The 23123-nt window shown below is 50.4% G+C and overlaps 10 protein-coding genes across 10 annotated transcripts; 4 read left to right on the plus strand and 6 right to left on the minus strand.

Moving 5' to 3' along the window:
• Positions 1-246: 246 nt before the first annotated feature.
• Positions 247-1884, plus strand: B0J16DRAFT_326320 (RNA polymerase Rpc34). Its single transcript, XM_046125988.1, has 2 exons — positions 247-703; positions 761-1884. The coding sequence occupies exons 1-2, from the start codon at positions 438-440 to the stop codon at positions 1644-1646; spliced, it is 1152 nt and encodes a 383-aa protein (XP_045988273.1). The 5' UTR covers positions 247-437; the 3' UTR covers positions 1647-1884.
• Positions 1885-2048: 164 nt separating this feature from the next.
• Positions 2049-2696, minus strand: B0J16DRAFT_257113 (peptidyl-prolyl cis-trans isomerase; the record flags this gene model as incomplete). The annotated part of the gene is made up of 3 exons (XM_046123135.1): positions 2049-2235; positions 2289-2395; positions 2448-2696. 3 exons carry the CDS (start codon positions 2694-2696, stop codon positions 2049-2051), a joined length of 543 nt encoding a protein of 180 aa, XP_045988274.1.
• Positions 2697-4501: 1805 nt separating this feature from the next.
• Positions 4502-6653, plus strand: B0J16DRAFT_3554 (uncharacterized protein). The gene is made up of 4 exons (XM_046129416.1): positions 4502-4729; positions 4787-4818; positions 4878-4957; positions 5007-6653. Exons 1-4 carry the CDS (start codon positions 4648-4650, stop codon positions 6460-6462), a joined length of 1650 nt encoding a protein of 549 aa, XP_045988275.1. The 5' UTR covers positions 4502-4647; the 3' UTR covers positions 6463-6653.
• Positions 6654-7727: 1074 nt separating this feature from the next.
• On the plus strand, positions 7728-8727 carry B0J16DRAFT_312989 (uncharacterized protein; the record flags this gene model as incomplete). The annotated part of the gene is made up of 3 exons (XM_046125094.1): positions 7728-7889; positions 7945-8249; positions 8349-8727. 3 exons carry the CDS (start codon positions 7728-7730, stop codon positions 8725-8727), a joined length of 846 nt encoding a protein of 281 aa, XP_045988276.1.
• A 202-nt stretch (positions 8728-8929) lies between these two features.
• Positions 8930-11159, minus strand: B0J16DRAFT_3578 (fungal-specific transcription factor domain-containing protein). Its single transcript, XM_046129559.1, has one exon. It carries the CDS (start codon positions 11029-11031, stop codon positions 9199-9201), a length of 1833 nt encoding a protein of 610 aa, XP_045988277.1. The 5' UTR covers positions 11032-11159; the 3' UTR covers positions 8930-9198.
• Positions 11160-11344: 185 nt separating this feature from the next.
• Positions 11345-11923, plus strand: B0J16DRAFT_326330 (uncharacterized protein). The gene has a single exon (XM_046125989.1). The coding sequence runs from the start codon at positions 11569-11571 to the stop codon at positions 11884-11886; it is 318 nt and encodes a 105-aa protein (XP_045988278.1). The 5' UTR covers positions 11345-11568; the 3' UTR covers positions 11887-11923.
• B0J16DRAFT_326331 (Ctr copper transporter family-domain-containing protein) lies at positions 11837-12984 on the minus strand. Its single transcript, XM_046125990.1, has 2 exons — positions 12602-12984; positions 11837-12543 (listed from the first exon to the last, which is right to left on the minus strand). Exons 1-2 carry the CDS (start codon positions 12722-12724, stop codon positions 12046-12048), a joined length of 621 nt encoding a protein of 206 aa, XP_045988279.1. The 5' UTR covers positions 12725-12984; the 3' UTR covers positions 11837-12045.
• A 2636-nt stretch (positions 12985-15620) lies between these two features.
• Positions 15621-16521, minus strand: B0J16DRAFT_351964 (uncharacterized protein; the record flags this gene model as incomplete). Its single annotated transcript, XM_046129242.1, has 3 exons — positions 15621-16121; positions 16176-16204; positions 16260-16521. The coding sequence occupies 3 exons, from the start codon at positions 16519-16521 to the stop codon at positions 15621-15623; spliced, it is 792 nt and encodes a 263-aa protein (XP_045988280.1).
• A 1562-nt stretch (positions 16522-18083) lies between these two features.
• B0J16DRAFT_365943 (uncharacterized protein) lies at positions 18084-19135 on the minus strand (the record flags this gene model as incomplete). Its single annotated transcript, XM_046130064.1, has 3 exons — positions 18084-18623; positions 18695-18719; positions 18777-19135. 3 exons carry the CDS (start codon positions 19133-19135, stop codon positions 18381-18383), a joined length of 627 nt encoding a protein of 208 aa, XP_045988281.1. The 3' UTR covers positions 18084-18380.
• A 552-nt stretch (positions 19136-19687) lies between these two features.
• B0J16DRAFT_258420 (ZIP zinc transporter-domain-containing protein) lies at positions 19688-22672 on the minus strand (the record flags this gene model as incomplete). The annotated part of the gene is made up of 6 exons (XM_046123184.1): positions 19688-20154; positions 20207-20456; positions 20510-20641; positions 21259-22364; positions 22413-22574; positions 22645-22672. 6 exons carry the CDS (start codon positions 22670-22672, stop codon positions 19688-19690), a joined length of 2145 nt encoding a protein of 714 aa, XP_045988282.1.
• Positions 22673-23123: the final 451 nt, after the last annotated feature.

Genomic DNA, 23123 nt, shown 5'->3' on the forward strand with positions numbered 1-23123 from the left:
CCGTCCTGATACAAAATACTAACGATAGGTAATCAGTACTCTGATAGCTTGATCTCAGGTCTAGGGTGAGGATATCTTGATGGTGGGGGACCGAGACACTGATAAGATCCCCCACTTGCCGCCTCATTCCGCCCGGCTCTTGCAGGCAGGCACGAATGAATAGCAGGGTAGGGGACGAGGTACATACAATTTAGCGTCGACTGCGGGGAGCCAAAAAATAATTATTTCCAACCCAACCGCCCTCTACTCGAAAAAAGAAGTCTATCCCACCATCGTCATATTTATACTCTCATGATCGCCTTCTTGCCACCCACTCGCTATATCATGTCAATGTAGCATCGAATAACATTAGTTACACAACTATATATTCCTAGATTCTAGATTCTAGGCAATCCTACCTTCCCTATATACGACCGCATTCACTCGCTTGACTCACCATGCCGACCCCCGCGCCCACCGAGGGCGACGCCGCGACGGCCAAGCTCGGTGTCTGGAAAGAAGCGCTTTACGACCGATGTCGCGAATCTGGAACAGATATGTTCTCCCAGGATGACCTTATGCGCCTCGATGTCATCCCCAAAGGCGACTTGATGCTGCTCGCCCGCGTCGTCCAGTCTCTTACTGATGACAAGCTTTTCATCACCATGCGCGAGGCCTCTGGCCAAGTGCTATGGAAATGGCGCGATTCTCAGGAGGCTCACAAGTACGAAAATATAGCCTGGGACCTTGGCGAAGTGCATGGCTGATAATTGATTCCTAGGTACAAGCAGTGCTCTACCGACGAGCAGGTCATGGTCTACTCTCTTATCGACGATTCGGGCGGCGACGGTATTTGGTCCCAGACGCTCCAGAAGCGCCTCAATATGCACGATTCGGTTCTCAAAAATGCTCTTAAACAACTACAAGCCAAGGGACTCATCGCACCCTTCAAAAATGTCGAGCACCCCAACAAGAAGATGTTCATCAAGGCCTCCATACGGCCCAGCGATCGCGCGACGGGTGGCCCATGGTACACCGACCAGAATCTCGACGAGGCTTTTATCGATGAGCTACAGCGCGTTGTGTTTGATTTCATAAAGCGCCAGAGCAGCTACCACAGCACGCATGGAGGTGGTGCTGCGCGAACGCAGGTCCCCAAGAAAGGTGTTGTCAAAGGTGGCGTGGACAAGGGCAAGAAGCGCGATGCTAGTCACATGGACGAACCAGCCGCCAAGGCACCCAAGACATCTCCAACGCCTACGGTCAAGAAAGACGCAATGCTTCCTCTCCCTGCTGGTTATACAGGCTATCCCACCGTCCGCGACATTGCACGTCTTTTATCGGCGAGTGGCATTACTCATAACACGATCCTGTCCGAACACGACGTGCAGAAGCTTGTGGATGTGTTGGTTTGGGATAACCTCATCGAGTCAGTCAAGGTGGCTGGAAAGATAGGTTATCGCGTTTCTAGGGTCGCCAAGCAGTCCTTAGAAAGCTGGGCTGGCAGGGATGATCCCACCGGCCGCGAAGGTGGTCCAGAATCCTTCGTGAGTGCTTTCACGGAAGCCCCCTGTGGGCGCTGCCCAGTGTTTGAGATCTGCGAAGAAGGCGGCCCTGTAGGCCCCAACAATTGCGAGTACTTCAAGAGATGGCTGGGCGCTGAATAGAGCATGAGAATTAATTTTGCATCTGGAACGATAAGGGAAACCGATATCTTATTGATTCAAGAAACGGAGTTATGGTCTGGAAGTGGGCATTTTTGTTTTTAGGGAAAAGATAGCAACGGCGTAGTCGGACAAGCGATGGCTGTGAAGTATTCAGCCGGACGCAGCGATTGTCAACTGTCTTTCGACAGACCAGCACCTGTGTACAAGCAATGCTTGAGAATAAAGTCATTTACATCCAGGTCACAAGTTTTTAACTGCAGTGCATTTGGGTTTATTGGTTAACATTGATCAATAGCTAGAACTTAAACTAGCTTGTGAGTATCTAGCTCCATTTTGCTAGCCCTCGTTGAGGGTTGATGCGTTCCCAAATCCCCATTCATCACGTCGTACAGTTTGAGCTGTTTACAGCTGACCACAGTTAACGATGGTGGCCTTGTTCTGGGGCTGGACGGAACCGCTGCCGGAGCCAGTAGCCTCAAGGGCCCTGACAACCTTCATGGACTCATCGTCAGCGACCTCGCCGAAGACAACGTGGCGACCGTTGAGCCAAGAGGTGACGACAGTGGTGATGAAGAACTGAGAGCCGTTGCTATAATAATTGTCAGTCAACGAAAGCCAATCAGAAGTCGAATGGGAGCTTACGTGTTGGGGCCGGCGTTAGCCATGGAGAGCAGACCAGGGCGGTCGTGCTTCAAGTTGAAGTTCTCATCGGCGAACTTCTCACCGTAGATAGACTTACCACCGGTGCCCTGGGCCATGTCAGCATTTGTCAAACGTTTCAAATGGAAACCGAACACGTACGTTACCACGGGTGAAGTCACCACCCTGGAGCATGAAGTCAGGGATGATACGGTGGAAAGAAGAGCCCTTGTAACCGAAACCCTTCTCGCCGGTGCAGAGCTGGCGGAAGTTCTCGGCGGTCTTGGGGACAACGTCATCGTAGAGGTTGAAGTTGATACGGCCGGTCTCTATAGGAGAATTGATGTCAGCTTTGATGGAAAAGCCATGGTGGTAGACGCGTAAATAGAAATGAGAGATACGCAAGAGCATGACGAGTGTCGGGACTGCAAAGACCACGACCGCTGCGGAAATCCGAAATCTGGAACCCGATGCATGCATTGAGAGGAAGTAGCCGCAGCTCATCGATAAATATGGATGAAAATAGACGATCGTGAGGAAGTCAAGACTTACTGCCGGCCCATTCAATGTCGAAGAAACTGTTCAATGATTAGAGACATCCATTGAATGCAGTGCTCAGCGAAAGGAAACTTACACCTTGCTGTTAACCATGGCTGCGGATGAAGCTGAGAAAAATCTAACAGTTCTGATTGTGTTGGAGAGTTGAGGAAGAGAAGAAGAAGTTCTTGCGGCAGAGAAGCAGGTATGGCGGGGTAGGAGGGGCTTGATGAGGGAGGGTCTCATTTTGAGCAAGCTGGAGGGGCAAAACGTTAGCGCGGGGCCGTCGGAACCAATGGAAGCACGTAGAAGAGGGGTAAAGTGGAGGGATGATCAGAGGGCGATCACGTGAAGGGAGCCGGGTAGCTTGCTCCCTCTGCTTTGCCTGCTGGGCAACGCCCCCAGCTGGCGACGTTTTCCATGAGGTCACCGTGGCTATGGCGTGTGGGGCAGGGAGCTTCGTAGCTTTCTCTGGTCAACGATGATGAATTCAGGAGAGCAAGCGAGCAAGCAAGTACTGATCCCTGGCATCCAATATCCTGACCGCCATTGCTAGCAGTGGCGCATTGAGCAGAACAAGACCGAAACCACACTGGCACCAGTAATTGGGTTGGGTTGTGGACTCAATGGCTGGTTCTCCCCCATCAAAGCTTCAATGGGGCTACCAATTGAGCTGATGGAGGTTGCCTGGGCCACGTCCTGAACTCTCTGGTCTGTTTGCAGGCCATCATCCAAAAACAGTGAGCCGGTGCGACGAGTCAGTGGCCCGATGTCCGAAGTGCAGCAGACTTTTTTGCTCAAGGATCAAGCCCATTGGAGGGAGCAAGGGGCGTCAGTGGATTTCATGACATTGCATGGGCCCTTCCCACCTCGAGTCTCATCCAGTGCATCAACCCGTGGGCAGCAGTGACCATTGTAAACAGCCGGGACAGTAAGCTGCCTCCACAGACTGGAAGGACAGGGGAAAGAAAAGCTGGAGGGATAAAGGCGAGAAGAAACCGACAACACCGGTGTTGGTCCGGTCAGACGGCTTTTCCAAGATCCCAATTGGGGTCTCAATAGTTCGACTTTGGGCCAGAAAGGTGCACAAATATCCAATGTTTGCGTGGAAGGCGTCTTGCTTCTCTTTTGCAGCTTGATCAAAGTCCAGCTTGTGTAGCAGAGAGTCTCTTGGTGACAAAATAAAGGCAAAGACGGCAGTGAAAATGAACTGAGCTTGTACATACCTTAAACTAATACACTTGGGAGAAGGTACGGTTGAACAAAATCGAGAGTTTAGACAGATACAATTACAACGAGCAGAGGTTGGCCTTTTAGACTGATCTCGAGAAAGGGAAGGTAAAAGTTTGGGCCAGCTTGACGTCTGGTATTCTAGCTCCCTGTTCGGGCCTGAAGTCTAAGGTTGTATAGCGGGTCAGACGCTTAAAGGCTTAAAGTGCTTTGGCATGACGACCAATATTTGATCCAATGATGGCCAACAAGTAACAGAACGGATAAGAATAAACATAGAAAGCTATCTATTGATGACTGGATGGTCAATGTATTGTAATTCATAACAAAGGCAAGCTCTATATCTACTCGAAGCCTGTGTTTGATCTCTTTGTGTCTTGCTTTGAATCACGTGATCAGCCATGATCCATGCTGACATTGGGCTTTGGGAAGTGTCCAAGTGTCCACCATGGCCGTAGTGTAGCAAGGGGCGCATCTTAAACTCAAGATATCCTTCTGTTCCATTGCAATTCCTTGAGAGCATCATCTCGAAGCTCTGCGCCATTCAAACCAATCTCCTCATCTATCTGCTGGCTTCTTCTTGGACTAATTCAACATGGATATGAATGATTTGAAGAACACGGTCTCCAACCTGACCTTGTATGACCTCAAGGCAGGCTTCAGGAAGGCCCAGAATGGTACTTCCCTTGACGGCCTTCTTTGATGCGCCTGATGGTTACTGACGAGATATTCAGCTGTCATGAACTTTACCGAGATGGAGTCCAAGGTTGGTTAAGCTCTGCGCGACAGCTGTGGTTGGGACACAGTCAACTCACCCGTGTCTAGGTGCGCGAGGCCACGAACAACGAGCCATGGGGCGCTTCGTCAACCCTTATGCAAGAAATCGCAAACGGAACATTTAACTAGTACGGCTTATCAAACTATATCAAAGTCCAGCTACTGACCACAAACCAGCCAAACCCTCAACGAGATCATGCCCATGATCTACCGTCGCTTCACCGAAAAGGCCGCTGAGGAATGGCGTCAAATCTACAAGGCCCTCCAACTGCTCGAGTTTCTCATCAAGCACGGCTCCGAGCGCGTGATTGATGATGCTAGAGGACACATCTCCCTTCTAAAGATGCTTCGCCAATTCCACTTTATCGATCAGAACGGAAAGGACCAGGGTCTTAACGTGCGCAACCGAGCCAAGGAGCTGGCCGACCTTCTTAGCGATGTGGATCGTATCCGAACCGAGCGCAAGAAAGCGCGTGCGACCAAGAACAAATATACTGGTGTTGAGGGCGGCTCAACCTTTGGTGGTGGTTTCTCGAGCGGCAGCTCTGGTCGTTATGGCGGTTTTGGTAGCGAGAGCGCTGGTTATGGTGGAGGCAGCAGCAGCAGCGGACCTGCCAACTTTGGCGGATACTCTGGTGGTGTCTATGGCGATGGTGGTGGTTTCGGTGGCCAGACTGATGACTGGCGAGGAGACGGCAATGCCAGCAGATCCGAACGATTTGAGGAATATGACGAGTTTGACGAGGGCGAGCGACCATCTGCCAGCTCATCGAGAGCTGCTGCCAAGCGACCAGAGCGTGCCCCTGCCAAGAAGGCTGCTGCTGAGCCACCCAAGAAGAAGGAGCCTGAAGTTGATCTCTTCTCCTTCGATGATCCTGCGCCAGCATCTTCTGCAGCTCCTTCGGCATCCAACAACTCGGGCTTTGCTGCGTTGGCCCCTACTAGTGCTGCCGCTCCAGCGCAAGCCGACGACGACGACGAGTTCGATGACTTCCAGTCAGCTACACCTGCTCAGGCCGCACCATCCAACAACTTTATGCAAAGCCCTGCTGTGACATCGGCAGCCTCTTCCACTGCTCAGTTCGCCGCTCCTCAGCCTCAGTCGGCACCTCAGCAGGCCGACATTAGCCATATGGTTAACATGGCATCAATTTCGCCTGCACCAAGCGCATCAGGTACTCCAGGACCAAACTACTCTGCTTTCAGCATCCCTGCCGCTCCTGCGGCACAGGCTCCCAAGCCTGCTGGCTTCCAGCAATCCGGTCCCAACTACTTTAGTCCTGTCCAGGCACAAGCCTCCAAGCCCCCCACAACGTCCGCCTTCTCGGGCATGGGAAGCACTTCCAATGCTGCTCCCAGCACCCCTACTACTATGGGTAACATGAAGCCTGTTACCAGCTCCTCGGCCAAGCCAGCGCCTGCTGCTGGTGGAGATGCCTTCGGCGCCCTCTGGGGCAAAGCAAGCGGTGGTGTCAAGAAGCCTGAGACGCCCAAGGCTGGACCCGCACTGGGACAGCTCGCCAAGGAGAAGAGCAGTGCTGGAATCTGGGGTGCTCCATCGGCAACCGGACCTTCCAGTGGCAGTGCTCCCCCCAAGACTGGCGGCTCTGCTATGGACGATCTTTTGGGTTAAATCGGCCTAGTACCGGGCATCTTTGAACAGGTGGATCAAAACATGGGATCGGATAACAGTTGGTGCATTGAGTCATGTTTAGTTGATGGCATTGAGATTGTAGTATAATCAGCAACGGAGCAGCATGTTTGTTTTCATGATAGGATCCTAGATAGGCGTCTGGCGCAACAAAATGAACTGACATATCATGTCGTTCTATTTTCAACTGATTGACCATCCGATCGGCCCTCTTAGAGGCCAGGATCAGATCGATATGTTGCACGTAAGCTGTATCAGGTGAAGACTAACCAGCAATGGTTCCACGACGATCATTGAACTACAAAGATCGGATCAGAAGCTAGTGTCCATGGTTCCTGGACCGGATAACTCCCCGCTGCAGTAGGACAACAATCCTAGAATAACCTGCAACGCTGGACTCACTGTGGCTTCACCCAAGCAATTTCGCCTTATATGCGACCGCATGCCAAACAAAGAGAGCCTCATCCGGACCAACGAACCGCTCTTCCCCAAGAACGTCTCCCATCCAATCGTGACCTTGTCAAAATATCTTGAAACACCAGCTGCGCGGCTATAGGAAAAGACCCCTGCACCTTTAAGCGCCGCCACGACTTTGAGCTTCTGAAGCCTCATTGGTCAAAGAACAGGACGCCCAGGACTTGGAAAAGAAATTCTGTATCATGCCTGGGGAATTGTCAGGGTTGACTTGGTCGTCTATGGGATAGTGAGAAGCGCGATGGTACGCGGCTGGGAGTGGGCGGCTGCTGTAATTGGAAAGTTGACTAGACAAGGTACGTAGTATTGACTTAGAGGCTTGTCATGGTTACTTTCTATGTTTATTCTTGTATCCTAGGAGAGTTTTGTTGACAATGAGATATCTATAAAGACGCTGGAGTTCAGGCGTTTGGATTCACTTCTTTCTCTTCATCAAACAACTTACACAACAAACACTACAATCTCTTTTCCTTTTTTTCCTTGTCTCTTATTTCCTTATTTCCTTTGTCCTCTACCTTGTTTGGTCTTGGGTTTTCTTTCTGCATCTCCTTATCACGAACAGACGATTTCACTATAACGAATCTCTTTTCCATCTCTCTCTCTCTCTTTATACACAAAAAGTCTCTCGCCTCTTTGTAAGGGCGGGCATATACTTGGACAAAATATCTTCCCCACCCCCCTCTATTCCTTTCTACTCCAAGCATCTGCCTTTACGCACAGCCGGCTCGTTGCGCCCTCGTCTTTCTCTAAACACTCAAGCAAACTCCGCGAAGATGCAGCCTGCTCTCGGAGCCCTTGGGCACACCTGGACTGCCATGCGAGCCATGGAGTTTATCTCGCTCATTACGATCATTGGTTTGACCTCCAACTTCATTGGTGAGATGGTCGGTGCTGATTATGCGGCGCCTTCTGCTCTGATCGGAACACTCGTTGTTGTAAGTAATAACATGTGTCACTCATTCTGGTTGTAAACTGACTTACACCCTATAGGCTATTATCTCAACTCTGTACATTGCCATCTCTTACATCCTCTACTGGGATGGCATGCTGCCTCTTCTCCTTGCCACAGGTGCCGACCTTATGCTCCTTGTCGCATGCATCGTTGTCGCATGCACTGTTGGCAAGCCTGTGAGCTACTTGGCATGCCCCAAGTTCCCCTCTGATGGTAACACCGCCAACTTCATCAACTCCCTCTTCCGCAACGTCTACCACCGCGGAAACGTCTATGCGTGGGTCGACCCCGACAAGATGTCATGCTACCAGCTCAAGTCCGTCTGGGGCCTCAGCATCGCCCTGTGCGTCCTCTTTTCCTTCTCTGCCATCACTTCGGGATGTCTGTGGAAGCGAACAAAGGGTGCTTCTCGTCCCGCCCCTAAGGACATCGAGGGTTGAAGGTGCGGCCGTGAGGGGCAGGTCAACAATGCCCTGGGCATCAGCCAAGGACCGCCTATGATGTCCCAGGACCGAAGTCTGGGCACTATGGCTATGGCGAAGCGGTTCGATAGCGACTCTTCTGATGCTGAGAGCGTACGCCAGCCGTGGTGTCCCCCGCCCCCCACGGCGCCTGTCCGAGTCAAGAGGAAGGAGGTTGCGAAGCCTGTGCTACAACTTCCTCCTTTGCCTCCTGTTCCCGTATCACCGGGACACATGAATGACAATGGTCCCAAGAGCCCTCTCGAAAGAATCTGGTCGAAACGCAAGACCATTCTGGGCTGGTGGGATCTTGATCTGCTCGAGAAGAGACAGACACTCTTTGGAGGAAAAAGGGTCTAAATGGTAACCGTGTTTGTTGGATATAATAGATTGGACGCTTTGCTTTGAGATCGAGGAACAATGTGTTGGTACACACATCGGTAATGTCTACTGGTTAGATCGGCTTCATAAAAATGAATAAAAAAGGGACCAGGGTTTGAACATCGATTGTTCAACCGTTAAACAACTGTCTTCCAAAGCTATGTGATAAGTGACGTTTTGACCAATCAGCCGATCAGAGTTGACCGAAAGGGGTAATTGGCAGCACAACAGTTCGAACGGGTTGCATGTGAAAATAAAGACTGAATCTCGTCCTGTGCATGGGGACGTGCAGGGACCCTCGGACAAGGCAAAGTGTGTAGTCTCGTCGGGCCGTCTCACTTGCCCACTCGCTATTGTGTACGATTCAGAAGATCCCGTCCGTATTGAAACAACAAGCAATGGTTATTCATATTCGCTCCTAATTCATCGGATAATCCAATCTCAAGGATATTAAATCAGCAAAACTCCATGCCCAAGAATATTCATGCACTTAGCCACATCCCAACTCTCATCGATCTGATCTCGCCTAGACCAGACCTTCTCCATGATCTCTAGTGCCTCCCTAGCTGTGCCAAATACACTGATAGGTCCCATGTTTTCGACCATAGCGCGGTATAAGCCCTCATGCTCTGGAGGTGAGAGACATCCTGCGATACAAAAGGGGAAGACCATGGTTCTGAGGCAGGTGTTGGATGGGAGGGTAGTCAAGAGGTGCGTCAGGTGCTTAACGGAACATCCAATTTCGGGACACGAAGGCTGCCAACCGGAGATGACGACCTGGAGGTATGTGAGTGCGGCGTAGAGCCAGATCATGTTGTTGGCCGCAAGGGCAGGAGCCTGTTTGGTGTTGATATCATGGTTGTGCATCGGGCTAGCGACTACACTCATAAGGGGATCGTATAAGGGGCCGGGCATCTGAACTTGTGCCTCAACGACAGCCAAGCCTCCCCTGATAGCGCCCTCGAGTACTTTGCCCCGCTGAACCAGCTCGTTGATCGATAGAGAGTTGGCCTTCTTCTGCTCCTTCTTCCAGGCATCGAGGGAAGCAATATCACCGATGATCTGAATGACCCAGTTGTGGAGGCCGACGTATTCTTCCATGAATAGAGATCCCGAGATGCGCACTTCTTGTGGTGCAACGTGAGCCTTGCAGCTGGGCATGACCGTTTCCTGGTACTTCTGAAGGCGCGGTGCCTGCTCGAGGGTAATGCTGGAAATGACATCGATGTAGAGAACGTTGGCTGTAAAGAAGCGAAGCGCGGCTTGGTTCGTGCTGAAAGGTCGACGTACACCCATCTCAGGGGGTGGCCATTTATAGCTGTAAAGGGCTTCTAACGTCTCCTTCCAATGCTCGGGCTTAGGAAGGATTTGCTGGAACATGGTGATGGCGGCATCGAGATGCATCTTCCAATGATCTTTGTTACTAGTCGATACTTCAAAGATGAGCATCTGTAGAATAGCCTGGAGGACAAGAAGTCTGTCTCGAGCGCCTGCGCATGAAACCTTGTGGTTGACCGCGGTCATCTCACGCTGCAGCTCTCTCAGACCCATCTCAAGCTGAGACTGTAACTGATGAACCATACGGTTTGTGCACTCTGTGTGCTCGATCTCACCGTTGGCCATGACAATACTAAAGAAGTATGAAGTAAGTGAGATGGCCGTATGCCAGACGGACTTGTTGCTCTGCATAACGTCCAATACCCAGCCACGTCCGCCAGCAAGGATAGGAGGACGATAGAAAGGGAATAGATGAGGGAAGACATAGTCGAGGTAGATCATGACGAAATGAACCTCAGTGCTTGCGCCAGTTGAACTGCTAGGGTCCTCGGTAGGAGCTGAGAAGTGACTGTGCCAGGGCATGTCGGGAGGAGAGGCACCACTGGTATTGCTAGACTCTGGAGTTGTTCCGAACTCATGGCCTGAAGCAGGGTCTGTGTCGGATGCACCGGCCATGGCAGGATCGTGAGTTTGTTGTTGGTGTTGGGAGTCCTTTGTCTGGAGAGTAACATCGCGGGTCCCAACCTCAAGCAGCTCCATATACTTGCGATCGCGACGCTGACTTGCTTGTTTCTTCACCTGAGCCTTAATCTTCTCAGCCATGGCTTTCTGCTGTGGCCCGCCATCCATCCATTCCGGTTTCTCATCGCTGAAGTAACATGTGATCTCTAGAACGCCGCAGGAATCGCAGACTGGACGCTTTTCGTCACATTTTTTGCGACGGAGACGACACGTCCAACAGCCTGCATTAGAGCGCACCTTGGAGCCCATAAGATGGCGAAACATGATGGGCTAACAAAGGGAAGCCTCCCTCGCGCCAGTTGAGTGTATATGATACAGGAAAGCTAGAGTAATAGAAGACTCGTGCAGATGATGGAGATCGTGGGAATAAGTTAAGATAACCGGCGATAAATTAGTTGATGAGAGATGAGAGAGTTGGGGCGGCGTAGGGGGTCCCTCGACTAGATTGGGTTAGTAGCGCTCCCCCATGCTTTTGATCGACAGACGAGGCCAATCGAAATTAGGGAACTTCAAGGGGTCTGCCAAGCAATTTGTCAGCCTCTTCTGCATGGAACTTTGACAACTCAAGACCCGGTACAAAGGTACTGAATATGTCACTGGATAGCGGATAAATCATGTCTTCTGTATTCAAGATTCTATGTCATGCTTGTGATTACGATTCATACATGGTGGTCTCATCGGCAGTCGCCACTAATATCCACAGAAGCATCGACCATATCCTAGTCAGTCCCTGGTACTCAATCTGCGCTTATCCGTTCTCTGGTGGATTTGTCAGTAAGCATACATCCTCCTCCCAGTCTTATGGTGAAGTGTTGCACCAATTGGTCAGACGATCAAGAGCAGCTCGAAGATAGCAAAAGACCCGAGAGAAGACCGCGGCGGCGGCGAAAGACCGCCTCCTTGATCATAATTTATACCGGGATGTATGCCTCTTTACCTTGCGTCGTCAGCTTGGGCGCGGAGACTCTTGTTACAATCTATATTGACGAGTCAATCTGTTTCTTTTGCTGTTTGTTAGTCGTAGATAACTTGATAGACGACACAGCACATTTCAAAGAACGGTTTAACATTCAAAGCACACCAATCAATTGTTACTCTAACTACCTTCCTGCTCGGTAACACAATTAAAGATTGATACAGGAAACTCGGAGAAAACCCATATTAAGCATAAAGATAAGACCTTGTACGATCCTAGCCTCCCAAGACATCCCCGGATCTGAGTCACCGTCTCGAAACTGAATACTTGAAGACCAAACATCCATCCTCAATGCCTTTTTATTAACCACAGCAAACAGTAGCCTCCTTGGAAGCACTGGTATTTCCAGCAGGACTCAAGGTCTCCCAATGAAAGACAAAGGCGCCCAAGTAGGCTCCAATGAAGATGCAGATGATAAAGTACCCATTGTAATACATAGCCAACAGCATGACAAAGTAAGCCACAGCAAACTGCATCATGTGCAGAAGAGCTCGAATAGCCTGCTGCCAGACATTGGGTCGGAAAGGAGGCATAGGGTTGGCACAGCTGACAACGGCGGCGTTGCCCTCCTTGCCATTGTCGGAACCGGCAGGTGCAGGATTGGCGGAGGACTCGGCGAACTTGGCGGCGTATTGACGAAGGAGGTAACGATCCCACTCTTTGACGGAGCGGCGGAGTGCTTCGAGGGCCATGACGAGGAGGATGACGCCGATGCAGGAGCCGGCGAACATGCCCTTGGATGTTACGTGCCAGGATTCCGAGATGAAGCAGGCGTCGACCGTGTTCCAGTTCCAGAGCATCTGTAGAAAGCATGTGTTAGCGATGACTAGGTACGATTGGATGGTAGAGTCAACGTACAGAGATCTTGCATCCGCCCATCATGTCACCGTGATCCATGGCCATCGAGGTAGAAGCGGCTGGCATGTCCATAGTCATGGTGGCAGTTTCTGACATGCCAGTCATATGCATATCGTGATCCATGGTCGATTAATGACTTTCTTGGATGGTGTGGATGATATCGAGCGATGATTCGGACAACGATAGATGATTTTCGATTATTGAGACTCGGTAGATAGAAGACGGAAGAATGAAAATCTGGATGGAAGAAGCTGGGCTCTGGACAACCTGTTAGCTGTGTCAAAGTCTAAAGTCTTCACACAGGGAGGGAAGGCGAAGGGGAGCAACAGCCGTATTTCTACCTTTTCACACGTGTCTGAACTTTATCGGTTATCGTAAAAAACAGACGCAAGTGAGTTGATTTTCGCATGTAAATATCAGGTGAGTTGCGTATATTTGAGCAAGTTTCCATGGGCTGAGGATTTAGTGCAGGGATGGTGATAGTGCTCCGATTTTGTTGGTCGTTTCAGCTGGAGGCGCTGGATCTTTTGGGAATGAGGTCAAGGACATGGGTATGAACCGTCTCTGTCTTAGTGATTACTTTATTCCAACGTTTGTCCCCTTTCTCTGTGTGGAGGGATTGTGCTACGTCCATGCTATTGGATGTTGTTGGCCCACCAGATAATCATCTAACCTCATACCAATCCGAGAGCATCACTTCACAGTATAATGAACTGCTGGGACTACTCGATGATTCTATGTACTACGATTCAGGCTGCTGGCACTCTCGGCTGATATTCAGTCACAATAGCTACATGTCTAGCAGAGCACAGAGCTCGTGACTTCGCACGGCTGACTTCCAACGGAATAAGGAACAGCCTCCTGATGATGCAGGAGAGAAATTACATCAAGAGGAATAAATCTGCCTAGGTTGGCCGGCTGCCAGACGATCTGATCTCGACCAACCCCCTGGCCCCGCAGCCGCTCCCGAATTCCATGGCCCTCCGTCACTCTTCCACGATATTCCACACAACCATTGTAGTCCCTGGTAACGTAACAGGCAGAGGAGGTAGCCTGATGTACTCGGTGATTGTTTTGATTTATTGATGCAGCTGCTCTGGATCCGACAATGACTGAGTGTTTATGTGCCTGGAACTGGTCTATGTGCCCTACCCACCCACACCTGTCACTTTTGAATAAAACGAAATAGAATTGATGTCCCACACGTCGAGTACAATATAGAAGGAGATGGGTTTACTGTAGCTTGGGTAAACATGTGGCTTCGAGTGAACTTGGCTGTCAAAAGTGCTACTAACTGGCTGTGCTGCACTCGTGTCTCCAGGTGACCGGCCGTCAAGACACTGCCAGTTTTCCACCGCTATGAACCCGTCTTTCGCCATTTTTATGTCTAGAAATACTTTCTGAGGTCTAAATATCATGATTACTCGGTAAATTAAACAGTCACGTCAAAGATGCTCAAGTTTGTGCAGAGTGTTGTATTGGTCTACTGCACTAGTGTCTCATCCCGTTGTCGTAAAGTCCAACGCTTGCTTGTTGTACGAACCCCCATAGTGTCTCAATCTTCAATCCGATCCAAACCCCTCTGCATCTCCAAGTTGGTAGTGGGATAGAAGTATGAAGACAATTGGCCACAGATTGCCTAAATGAGGTTGGCGGCGGCGGCAAGATTGCCCTCGCCAGCGTCTTTGTTCTTCTCCGCGCCATTGCCATCCTTGCCCTCAGGGGACGCGGCCTCAGAGGCGGCGGAAGGACCACCACCGGAAGCACCAGCAGGACGAGGACCGGCACCAGAAGGACCGGCACCAGAAGGACCGGCAACGGAAGGGCCACCGCCGGGAGTGCCACCAGCAGAGGAAGGAGGAGTGAGGATATCCAAAGGGATAACCTGGCCATAAAGGTCAGCAGGAGTTGCAAGTTGAGACGCAATGCTCGGAGTGTCACCACCTACAGCGTCCCGCTGGTGAAGGATAGAACCACGAATGGGCTGATCCTGCGAATCAATAGGTCGACCCTGGTCGTCGATTCGGACGGCGTGGCGCCTATTTCAAGGTCAGCTACTTCAATATGAAGACGTAAGAGGTGATCAGGTTGAACTTACTGGTGATCGACATCGCGAGCCTCCACGGCCTGTCGGATTGGGCCAGGGTGTTCGGTCTTCTTCTTGAAGACCTTGAATGGGTTGGGGATGCAGCAGAAGCTGCCGTCAGATCCAGTATCACCAACCATCGTGAAAGTGTTGATGATGTAGTGAAGTGTTGTTTGCGTTTGGTGAAGTGAAGTGTAGTGAATCTTGAGGCATCGTAAGATACCGCAGACTCACAAAGGAAATAAAACAACATGATGAAAACAACTTACCGTCGACGATGATGTGGACCGGAGTTGCAAAGTAAGTTTGAACTCGAGTCGTGATGTGAATCGAAAGTTTGCGCGGATCGATGCAGATCAAACGATGTGACGATGATGAAAGGAAGATCTGCCGGGAGGAGAGAAAATGTGGGAATTTATAGGCGTCTAGGCAGCGGGAGTGATTGCAAAGGCTGCGGGCTTTGGAAAACAATGGGCAGTGTTATTTGATGCCTGGCTGAGCGGTGCTGCTGGTGAATTCCAATATCTCAGAGGAAGAGTATGGGAAGCTCCTCTCGGTCGATACTGATCCTCGAGACCACAACCAGCTGTTACTCTCGAAAAAAGGATATATATCAAGTCACTATCAGGGGAGACTTCGATATGATTTTCGAGTTTATGAAAAATATGTAGCGTTGAGTAAATTCAAACAAAGGTGTTGTAGTTCCATACTCGAAATTTCCCTATCAGACCGAACTAGCGCACACTCCTCTATTAGCTTCGCTGACCGGGGCCAACAGGAAGAGTGGGACTTGGTGCCGAAGCTGTGGCCCCCCTGGTGCCCGCCTGTAGGTCTGCTAATCGATTTTGTATGGGGGCCAGTATCGATGGATCGAGTACTGTCGAGTGTTGTCTTGGGTGACTGTTTCGATCTTGAAGCCCCTCGACCCGTCGATCAGTTCCTCAGAACTGGTTCCCCTTCAGCACACTCCGTCTCCTCACGAACGAATCGATCGACAGCAGTTTGAGCGTCTTCCTCGCCGTCTAGAACATCCATCCAGTGCCCCTTGACATGCTCCTGTTCCAACACCAGAGCCATAGCCCTCGCTGTTGACGCTCGAGTCGTCATACCCCTGGCCTGCTTCGTCTGCCCCAAGAGGACGCCGCCTTCGTCTTTGTCTGTTAGACCACCGGGTCGAACAGAAACGGCAGTCAGACTGTCTCTCTTCTTGCCCTCAGTCACGAGAGCCTCGTCGGCGGCGGTCTTGGGCTCGTAGTAGGGACCCAGGAAAGTAGAGTTGATCTTCTTCCAGCCTTCCCAGTCCTCAGGAGTCCACCAGGGCGCTTGCTCACGACGAGCGCCAAGGTAGGAGACTTGCACATGATGGCTGATAGCCTTGTTGTCAACTGAGGCTTGGATAAAGAAGATGGCGGCATCACGATCGATTCGGATGATCTAGGAGTGCATCAGTTATAAAGAGTCTCAAGCATCTTGTAAGTCAGTAACTACCGTGTCTTGGTCAGTTCCTCTTCCAGGTCCTGTTGCTAATCAGCTTCTACTCTTCTACAGTAACTCAACCCTTGCTCAACTTACCGGCGCTGAACACAACCGAGTCAGGCTTCACTTCGTCGATGACAGCGGCGGCCTTCTCCTTGCTAGTTACGGTGATCAGATCATGGACTATGATCTTGTGATCTCCCGGCAAACCCTCAGAGATCTTCTTCAAGTCCTCGATCTGGTCTGGGTTACGAATCAGACTCGTGACAGTCCACGACTTCTTCAACAGCATGACTGTTAGAAGGCGGCTAATCTTGCCATTGCCGCCGAGAATGAGAACATGACGATTGGAAGCCATTGTGTTTCGTGTAAGTGTTGGAATTGGGAACTGGAAGTTGTAAGTTCTAAAAGGCGCAGCAGAAGACATACAAGTTCACGACCCTTGTCCATTGGGCTTCTTGGTTGACCAACCACGACACAGACTATGGGCCTCGGGACTTGTCCATGACGCGAGCATCTCCACTTGTCTTGGTTTGGTTGGGGAAGGTACGATCCTTGTACCTGGGCAGGTACGGAGACCACACTACGAGACGTTGAAATCAGAGGCTAAATCATATTATAGACAACTACTAGTTAAAGACTATCGAAAACTATCGAAGATCCACCGAAACTCCGAAACTACAGTTCTCTATTCTCTATGGCGCCTTCTGTGAGTCGGCCTCCTCTCCCAACCTCGCGGCGTGAGCAATACGACTATACCGAAGTTAGTATACATTTCGAAATTCTATCTTACATACTATTTCCAGGATCCTCCTGGCGTGACGAGCGGTGGCGGCCATGGGAGCGGGAATTGGAATGGGAATTCCTATCACGGTGCCGATGTCTAGATTTAGACCTTCCCTGAGGTGCGCTCATACATCCACCCATTGTGACAATCGAGTCAATTGAGTTTATAAGAGTTTATATAAGAACTGTAAAGTTAAATGGTATAAGTGGGCGAGAATGCTAAGTTGCGGAGTTTTCAATTGACAGCAATCTTCTTGAGCCTTTGTAGGCGAAAGTTGAGCGCCGACACCCAACAACTGCTCAATTGGATCGCAATGTATGATAAGCAGATACTAATATCCTCTATTGATAGACTGAGACTCGTTAAACCGAACAATACGACCCCGGGATCTCTGAGTATTCAATCGCGGTTCATTTCGACCGCGCTCCTGAACCACCGCTTCCCGACCCACAGCTTCCAGCAAAGCAGCCAAAGCATTAGCATCTAGAGGATCCGGCTCTCTACCTTGGTCTGCGACCTTTCGATGCACAGGTCGCCGTGAACTGAGGTGATTGGGATATGGAGAGGGAGGGCGAGGTCTCGGTTCCGGCTCAGCTACGCTGAAACAGTTACCCATCTTGGAGACTAAGTTGAGGGGATGAAAACCAGTGAGTAGGCGGAAAAGTGTCTTTCGGAACAGTTGGATGATATTTGGTTGGAAAAGCCGAGCCATTGGACAGGATGGTTGAACGTCTTATATACCAGACTAAAGGCGCTTTCAGACCGTGAGCCACTCCCAGCTTAGACCACTGAAGGACTGTCTCGGACAACTTCGTCTGAACCAGGTATGGCGCTTGTTACCTTCTCAGAGTTTCATAGGGACAGTGAAGACTTACAACGAGTTTACAGATACAGTGTTGTCGGAAATCTTTAATCACCGCCTTTCAAACTCACGCAAGCAACTCGGGACGAAACGCACTGTTGACTTCCCAATTATTTGGCCAAGGGTCTCTATTATGCTCCCGAGGACGCATAGCGAAGTCAAGGTCGAGTTGCGGCTATACGAAGTTGGGGCATCATATAAGTCAAGTTGCAGAGTTGTGAAAGTTTCAAGGCTAACCAAAGACAATATTCAATTTATTTAGGAACGCCGCGCCGAATTGATCTATACACGAAGTCTATATTCCCAAGCCAAAACAAGAACCGAGCCAACAAAAGGAAACAAAGAGATAAAACAAGATCCTTTCCCGAACCTTAGATCGAACCGAACCTGAAAGATTCCGTATCAAACTCCATACCGCGATACATAGCAATAGCTTTACATCTCGAAGGCTCATGTCGAATAGGCCGCTATGCTACACTTCCAGCAGTGTAGGTCGTCTACAAATCTTGCAGGGTCACAGGATGTCTAATGACAACTCAGCTAAGTTGACCACCTAGTCCGCCAACACTTAGGCTGTAAGAGGCGGAGTTTTGATCGAGAGGCGGCCCTTTCGATATAGAATTGCCGACCAACTTCGCCGAAGGACTGCGATTCCCGACCGACCGTTTTCTACATCTCCACCGTTGGATGCTCGGACAGACAGAGAATCGGTCTCTTGGTCCGTACCAAAGGACTGGTCGGTCGTAGGAGTAAAGACGGGGCTTGTCTGGGTGCTTGTCGGGGTGCTGTGTTGAAGGTTCATTGAGAGAGACTAGAGTGTGTTAGTATATCCTGGTTGTTGACCCATTTTGGATTATGTGGCTAATGGAACTTCTGACTTACGGCGCGGGCTTTAGCGTATAGCCAACTATCAGGCTAAGTCAGTATTCAGATATCAAGCCTGGGTCACCATTTCGAAACTTACTCAGTATACTCGGCATCAAATGAATGGGTGCAGTTGTCATGGTCACGACACTTGCGGTCATGCCACATTATCCAAAGCTGCTCTTCAAAAGTAGTCCGCGGAGGAGATGGATGTGCCTTCGGCGAAGGGGGGACAACCTCGCGGAGCTCCTCGCCATTCTCCCCATACCCAGTATAGATATGGACTATGGTATTGGTGATTTCTCCGTCCCATGCACTATTGCCAGCCCGCCGCGGAGCGCACAAAAATGGGTCGAAAAGGGGACGAGCTAGCGGGCGGTTGGGGGGTGTTGGCGGGATGTTGTACCGATTGCCCATGCACCTTTCCAGGGCTTGGTACATAGATTGAACGGCGCCCATACTGACTTCTGTTGGCTTGTTTGATGTTTGTGAGTTTGATGAGAATGTTTGGTTTGACGTTTGCTAATTGCAGTGTAAGAGGCGGGTAGGGGTTGAAGACAATATCGACATTGAGGTGACCAACGCCATCGGGCAATCAGCCTTTATAGTCGTCATAAAGCCAGGCGAACGATCGAGCGATTACTACAAAGGAACTCTTCTCAACAGAGATACCCCGGAAGGCCTTCGCGACATGCTTCAAAGACTGTGTCTTATCCCCCTGGCCCCTCAGCATTTGTCTAGCGAGACAATGACGGGAAGACATGGCGGCAGCTATCTGAAAGAAATCACCGCTTCTCTTCTCTTTCACCGAAACGTTAGGCGCAAGATGCTGGTCATGAGTCAATTGCGTAAGGGCCTATCTGAAAGAACGATTGGAGTCATTGGCTCTACTTGCTTGTCATATCTCAATTCTTTATACTAACAAAGCATAGCCCCCACCCATTTACCTGCCACTCAACGCCAGGAATGAACCAAATCCCTATCAATCAAATCGACATTCGCCATGCTGAATCACTGCTTCAAACCTCGAAGAGCGTAGAGCTCTTGGGGCTTGCCCTGAGAGTCACAGCTCGCAAACTTCCACCACTTTCCGTACCATGAACCAGCGATGTTCGTGAGGCCCCACGAGACGGGGGCAGGCATGGGAGGCCAGTTAGCCCACATACCCTCCTCGGCGGTTCTGTCCAAGTTGAGAAGGAAGAATGGGACTACATCCAGAACGCCGGCCTTGGTGACTGTCTTCTTTCCCCAGGTCTTGAAGGTCAAGCTGGCGGCAGCACCCTCAGGGCTGTCTTCCTTGGGGGCCTTGGGGTGGTTTGAGAGAGCGGCGATGGTGGTGATCTCGCTGTGGAAGTGGTGCTCAAAGTCGGTCTTGAAGGCGTCCATGAGCTTGATGACCTGAGCGCCGTCCAAGTCGGTGGGCGAGGCGAGGTTAGAGAGGTAAGTGTTGAACTCGGCAAGAGGAGCGAGGAAAGACTCTATATCAATTAGGTTAAAGACTGGGTACTAATAGACGAGTAGGGGATTTACCATGCTCATGATGCGTCTCCTCCCAGACAGGTTCTTCGCCGAGCAGTTCTTGGACCTTGGGGAAGAGGTTGTCCTCCTCATCGTCGTGGTGCGACTTCACAAACTTGAACCAGGTTTGGGAATAACCGATAAAGTCAGCCTTGTCGGCGTCCTTAACATGAGGAGCCTGAAGGTAAATGGAGTTGAAGCCTCGAATGATGGCATTGTGCAAAAGCGCCATGTGGGTGGCACCCGTGGTGAAAAGGTCGGTCTACGAGAACAGAAGGTAAGTATTGGCAGCGACATACAATTGCAATTGCTAACCTTTTTCGTCTCATATTGAGGCGTTGTTACCAACTTCATAGGCCCATCAGCCCAAGGGTGCTTAGTCGGCGCGACAGACATATTGAGATACGGCGAATGGGCAAGAAACAGAGCAAGTCCAGCAAAGAGAACCTGAGCAACGATCAACCCGACGAGACGAAGCCCGGCCATGATGAAGATATAAGAAAGAAAGCAAGGGAATTATGCAACGAAATACTACACAATGATCGCGTCTGTCCGACTTAAACAGCCACTCAACAGTCAGCTTCTGGGCTCACTTTCTGGTGGTTCGATAATTGTTGTGTTAGCTTGCTAGCTTGTCATGTCATGAAAGCTCATGCAGGTGTGAGTGGGAATTGCGGGTGCTGATTAAAAGGGGCTTTGCAATTGGACACGACGCAGAGCGTTACAGGACACTCTGGGGCACAGGAACAGAGCCGAGGCTTGACGGACGAATTTGAAGACCGGACCCCGGGCATCGGACAATTCATGTGGGGCCGGCCGGGGTCGTTCATGCAAATCCTCGGACATCAACATCATGACTACGAGGAAGTGGTTATACAGATTTTATTGTAAACACTAGCTTTAAAAAGGATGAGGCTCTTGGGGTCTATATAGCCTCTCATAGCGATAACTCCGCTTTTAACCTGCCAACGCCACTGATACTGAACACAAATACAATCTATGCATACACGAGCTCCTTAAGCAAAGGCACCAACTGCAGCCATCAAGACTGCACCACCACAGACAGCCATGAAAGCCTGCAGTCTCTTCGTGCCCTTCAATATCTTGTAGCTCTTTTCCGTCAGGAAGTCCTCCGCGAGTAGTTGTACAAGACCAGCATACAACAAGAGGCCAGACGACACAGCATTCATGAAGCCAACGACGAGAAGGCCTCCGGCGCTCTTGGGGTCGTACATGCGGTGCACAACAAGCCCAATTGCTTGTCCGATGGGTGTCGTGGCTCCGTAGGCTAGAACCATGAGCCACGGCCGGATGGATTTGCGTGGGAATTGAATCGCAGCGATGCGACTGCCGAGGGCGAGTCCTTCGAATGTCTGATGGAAGCTAATAGCGACCAAGAAAACAACAAAGGCAGGTCCTGTAGCGACGGAGATGGCCATGCCGATGAAAATACTGTGGAAAAGAATTCCAGCTTCGAGTAAGATACATTGTAGCATCTTGCGCTGTTGCTCCTCTGGTGACTGTGGCCCTGGAGACATAGGTGTCATCGGTGTCAAAGGTTCCTCGTCGGCTGCTTCGGGTTTGAGAGAGTTGTAAGCTCCACTGCGACGTCTCATGCTGCTTGGTCCAGAAGGGTCGAGTTCGTCCATATCAAGGTCGAGATCTGAATCCGCGTCATTGAAGTCATCGCTGAGTTTCTTAGACTCATGGCCGACCATTGGCGACGATCCCGGTAGGGGGGAAACACCAGCAACCAGCCCTTGGCTTTCCATGGCCTCAAGATGAATATCCGGTGGTCGCGATCCGGTCCTCCTGTCAGACATTCCAGTTGTATCCATCATTGGTAGTTCGCTCTCGTGTTCGTCGTCGGAGTCAAAGTAACCGTGGTTATGAGAGTGAGAGTGGCCGGCTCCTCGCGCAGTCAAGTACGATTCGATGCCGACGACAATGATCGCAGACACCATAGCCACAAGGCCAGGGAACGGGGTATATCCTTTACTGAAGAAATCAGGGAGACATGGATCGGTCATTGACTCGAAAGCGGTAGGGAGGAGGTGGACAAAGGCCGTTGCCAGTAGGACGCCGGTTCCAATATGCTGGCAATAGAATATGATAGATTTTTGTTTTCGGCCGCGCATCGTTCGTCGTGACATTAGAGGGAAACCGCAAGCTGTATGATATTAGTCGCGTGTCAGTTGTCGCAATTGAAGAGACTCACCCAACGTGCTCAGAACCAAGATAAGAACCAATGCAAACACATGCGCCGACGTATCATAAGATCCCTTTGACCTTGAACCACATGCCGGTTTCTCGCCATCTTCCTGTCGTCGCCTCAATTCCGCGAGAATTGTGTCCGTCGAGATCGAAGCCCATGACTCCCCTGCGAAACCATGAGTGTCAGTAAAAAGGGGGTGTTCAACAACAAGAAGCAAGTGTACAGGTAATTATACCTCGGGGAACGTCTGAGTGGGCGCTCATGATTACTACAGGGATTTCCTGTCTTTTTCCTTCTATGATAAGAGTGTTGCAGACAATTTCATGGCGGAGAGGACACGATTACAGGTCATTGGATGTCTGGGGAATTTTTTGTTGCGTCACTGCTAAGAAGCCAAAAAGCACCACCTATGTTTTGAGTTTGTCTGGGAGGCTTGAGACGCATAATCCTCGGCATATAGTTTCAAGGGGCATGTTTACGTGTTTCGCCAAGGGATACGAGGATATTTATAGGAATGTTGATACGACTTGTAGATAATCATGAAGTTTAAGAAACAGTTGTAGTATCATTTTATATGGAAGACTTACAACACTTTATGAGTGCACATCTGCCATATAACGCGATGCACATGTAACTGGCGCCATTCCTTTTAGTGCTCCGACTCTGCAGCTGTCAATGGCGATCCTTCAGGGGCCCCGGAAGAAAGACACCAGC

The sequence above is a fragment of the Fusarium flagelliforme genome (assembly GCF_020744385.1).
Source record: "Fusarium flagelliforme strain FIESC 12 MPI-CAGE-AA-0113 chromosome Unknown B0J16scaffold_1, whole genome shotgun sequence".
In the NCBI taxonomy this organism is placed as follows: domain Eukaryota; kingdom Fungi; phylum Ascomycota; class Sordariomycetes; order Hypocreales; family Nectriaceae; genus Fusarium; species Fusarium flagelliforme.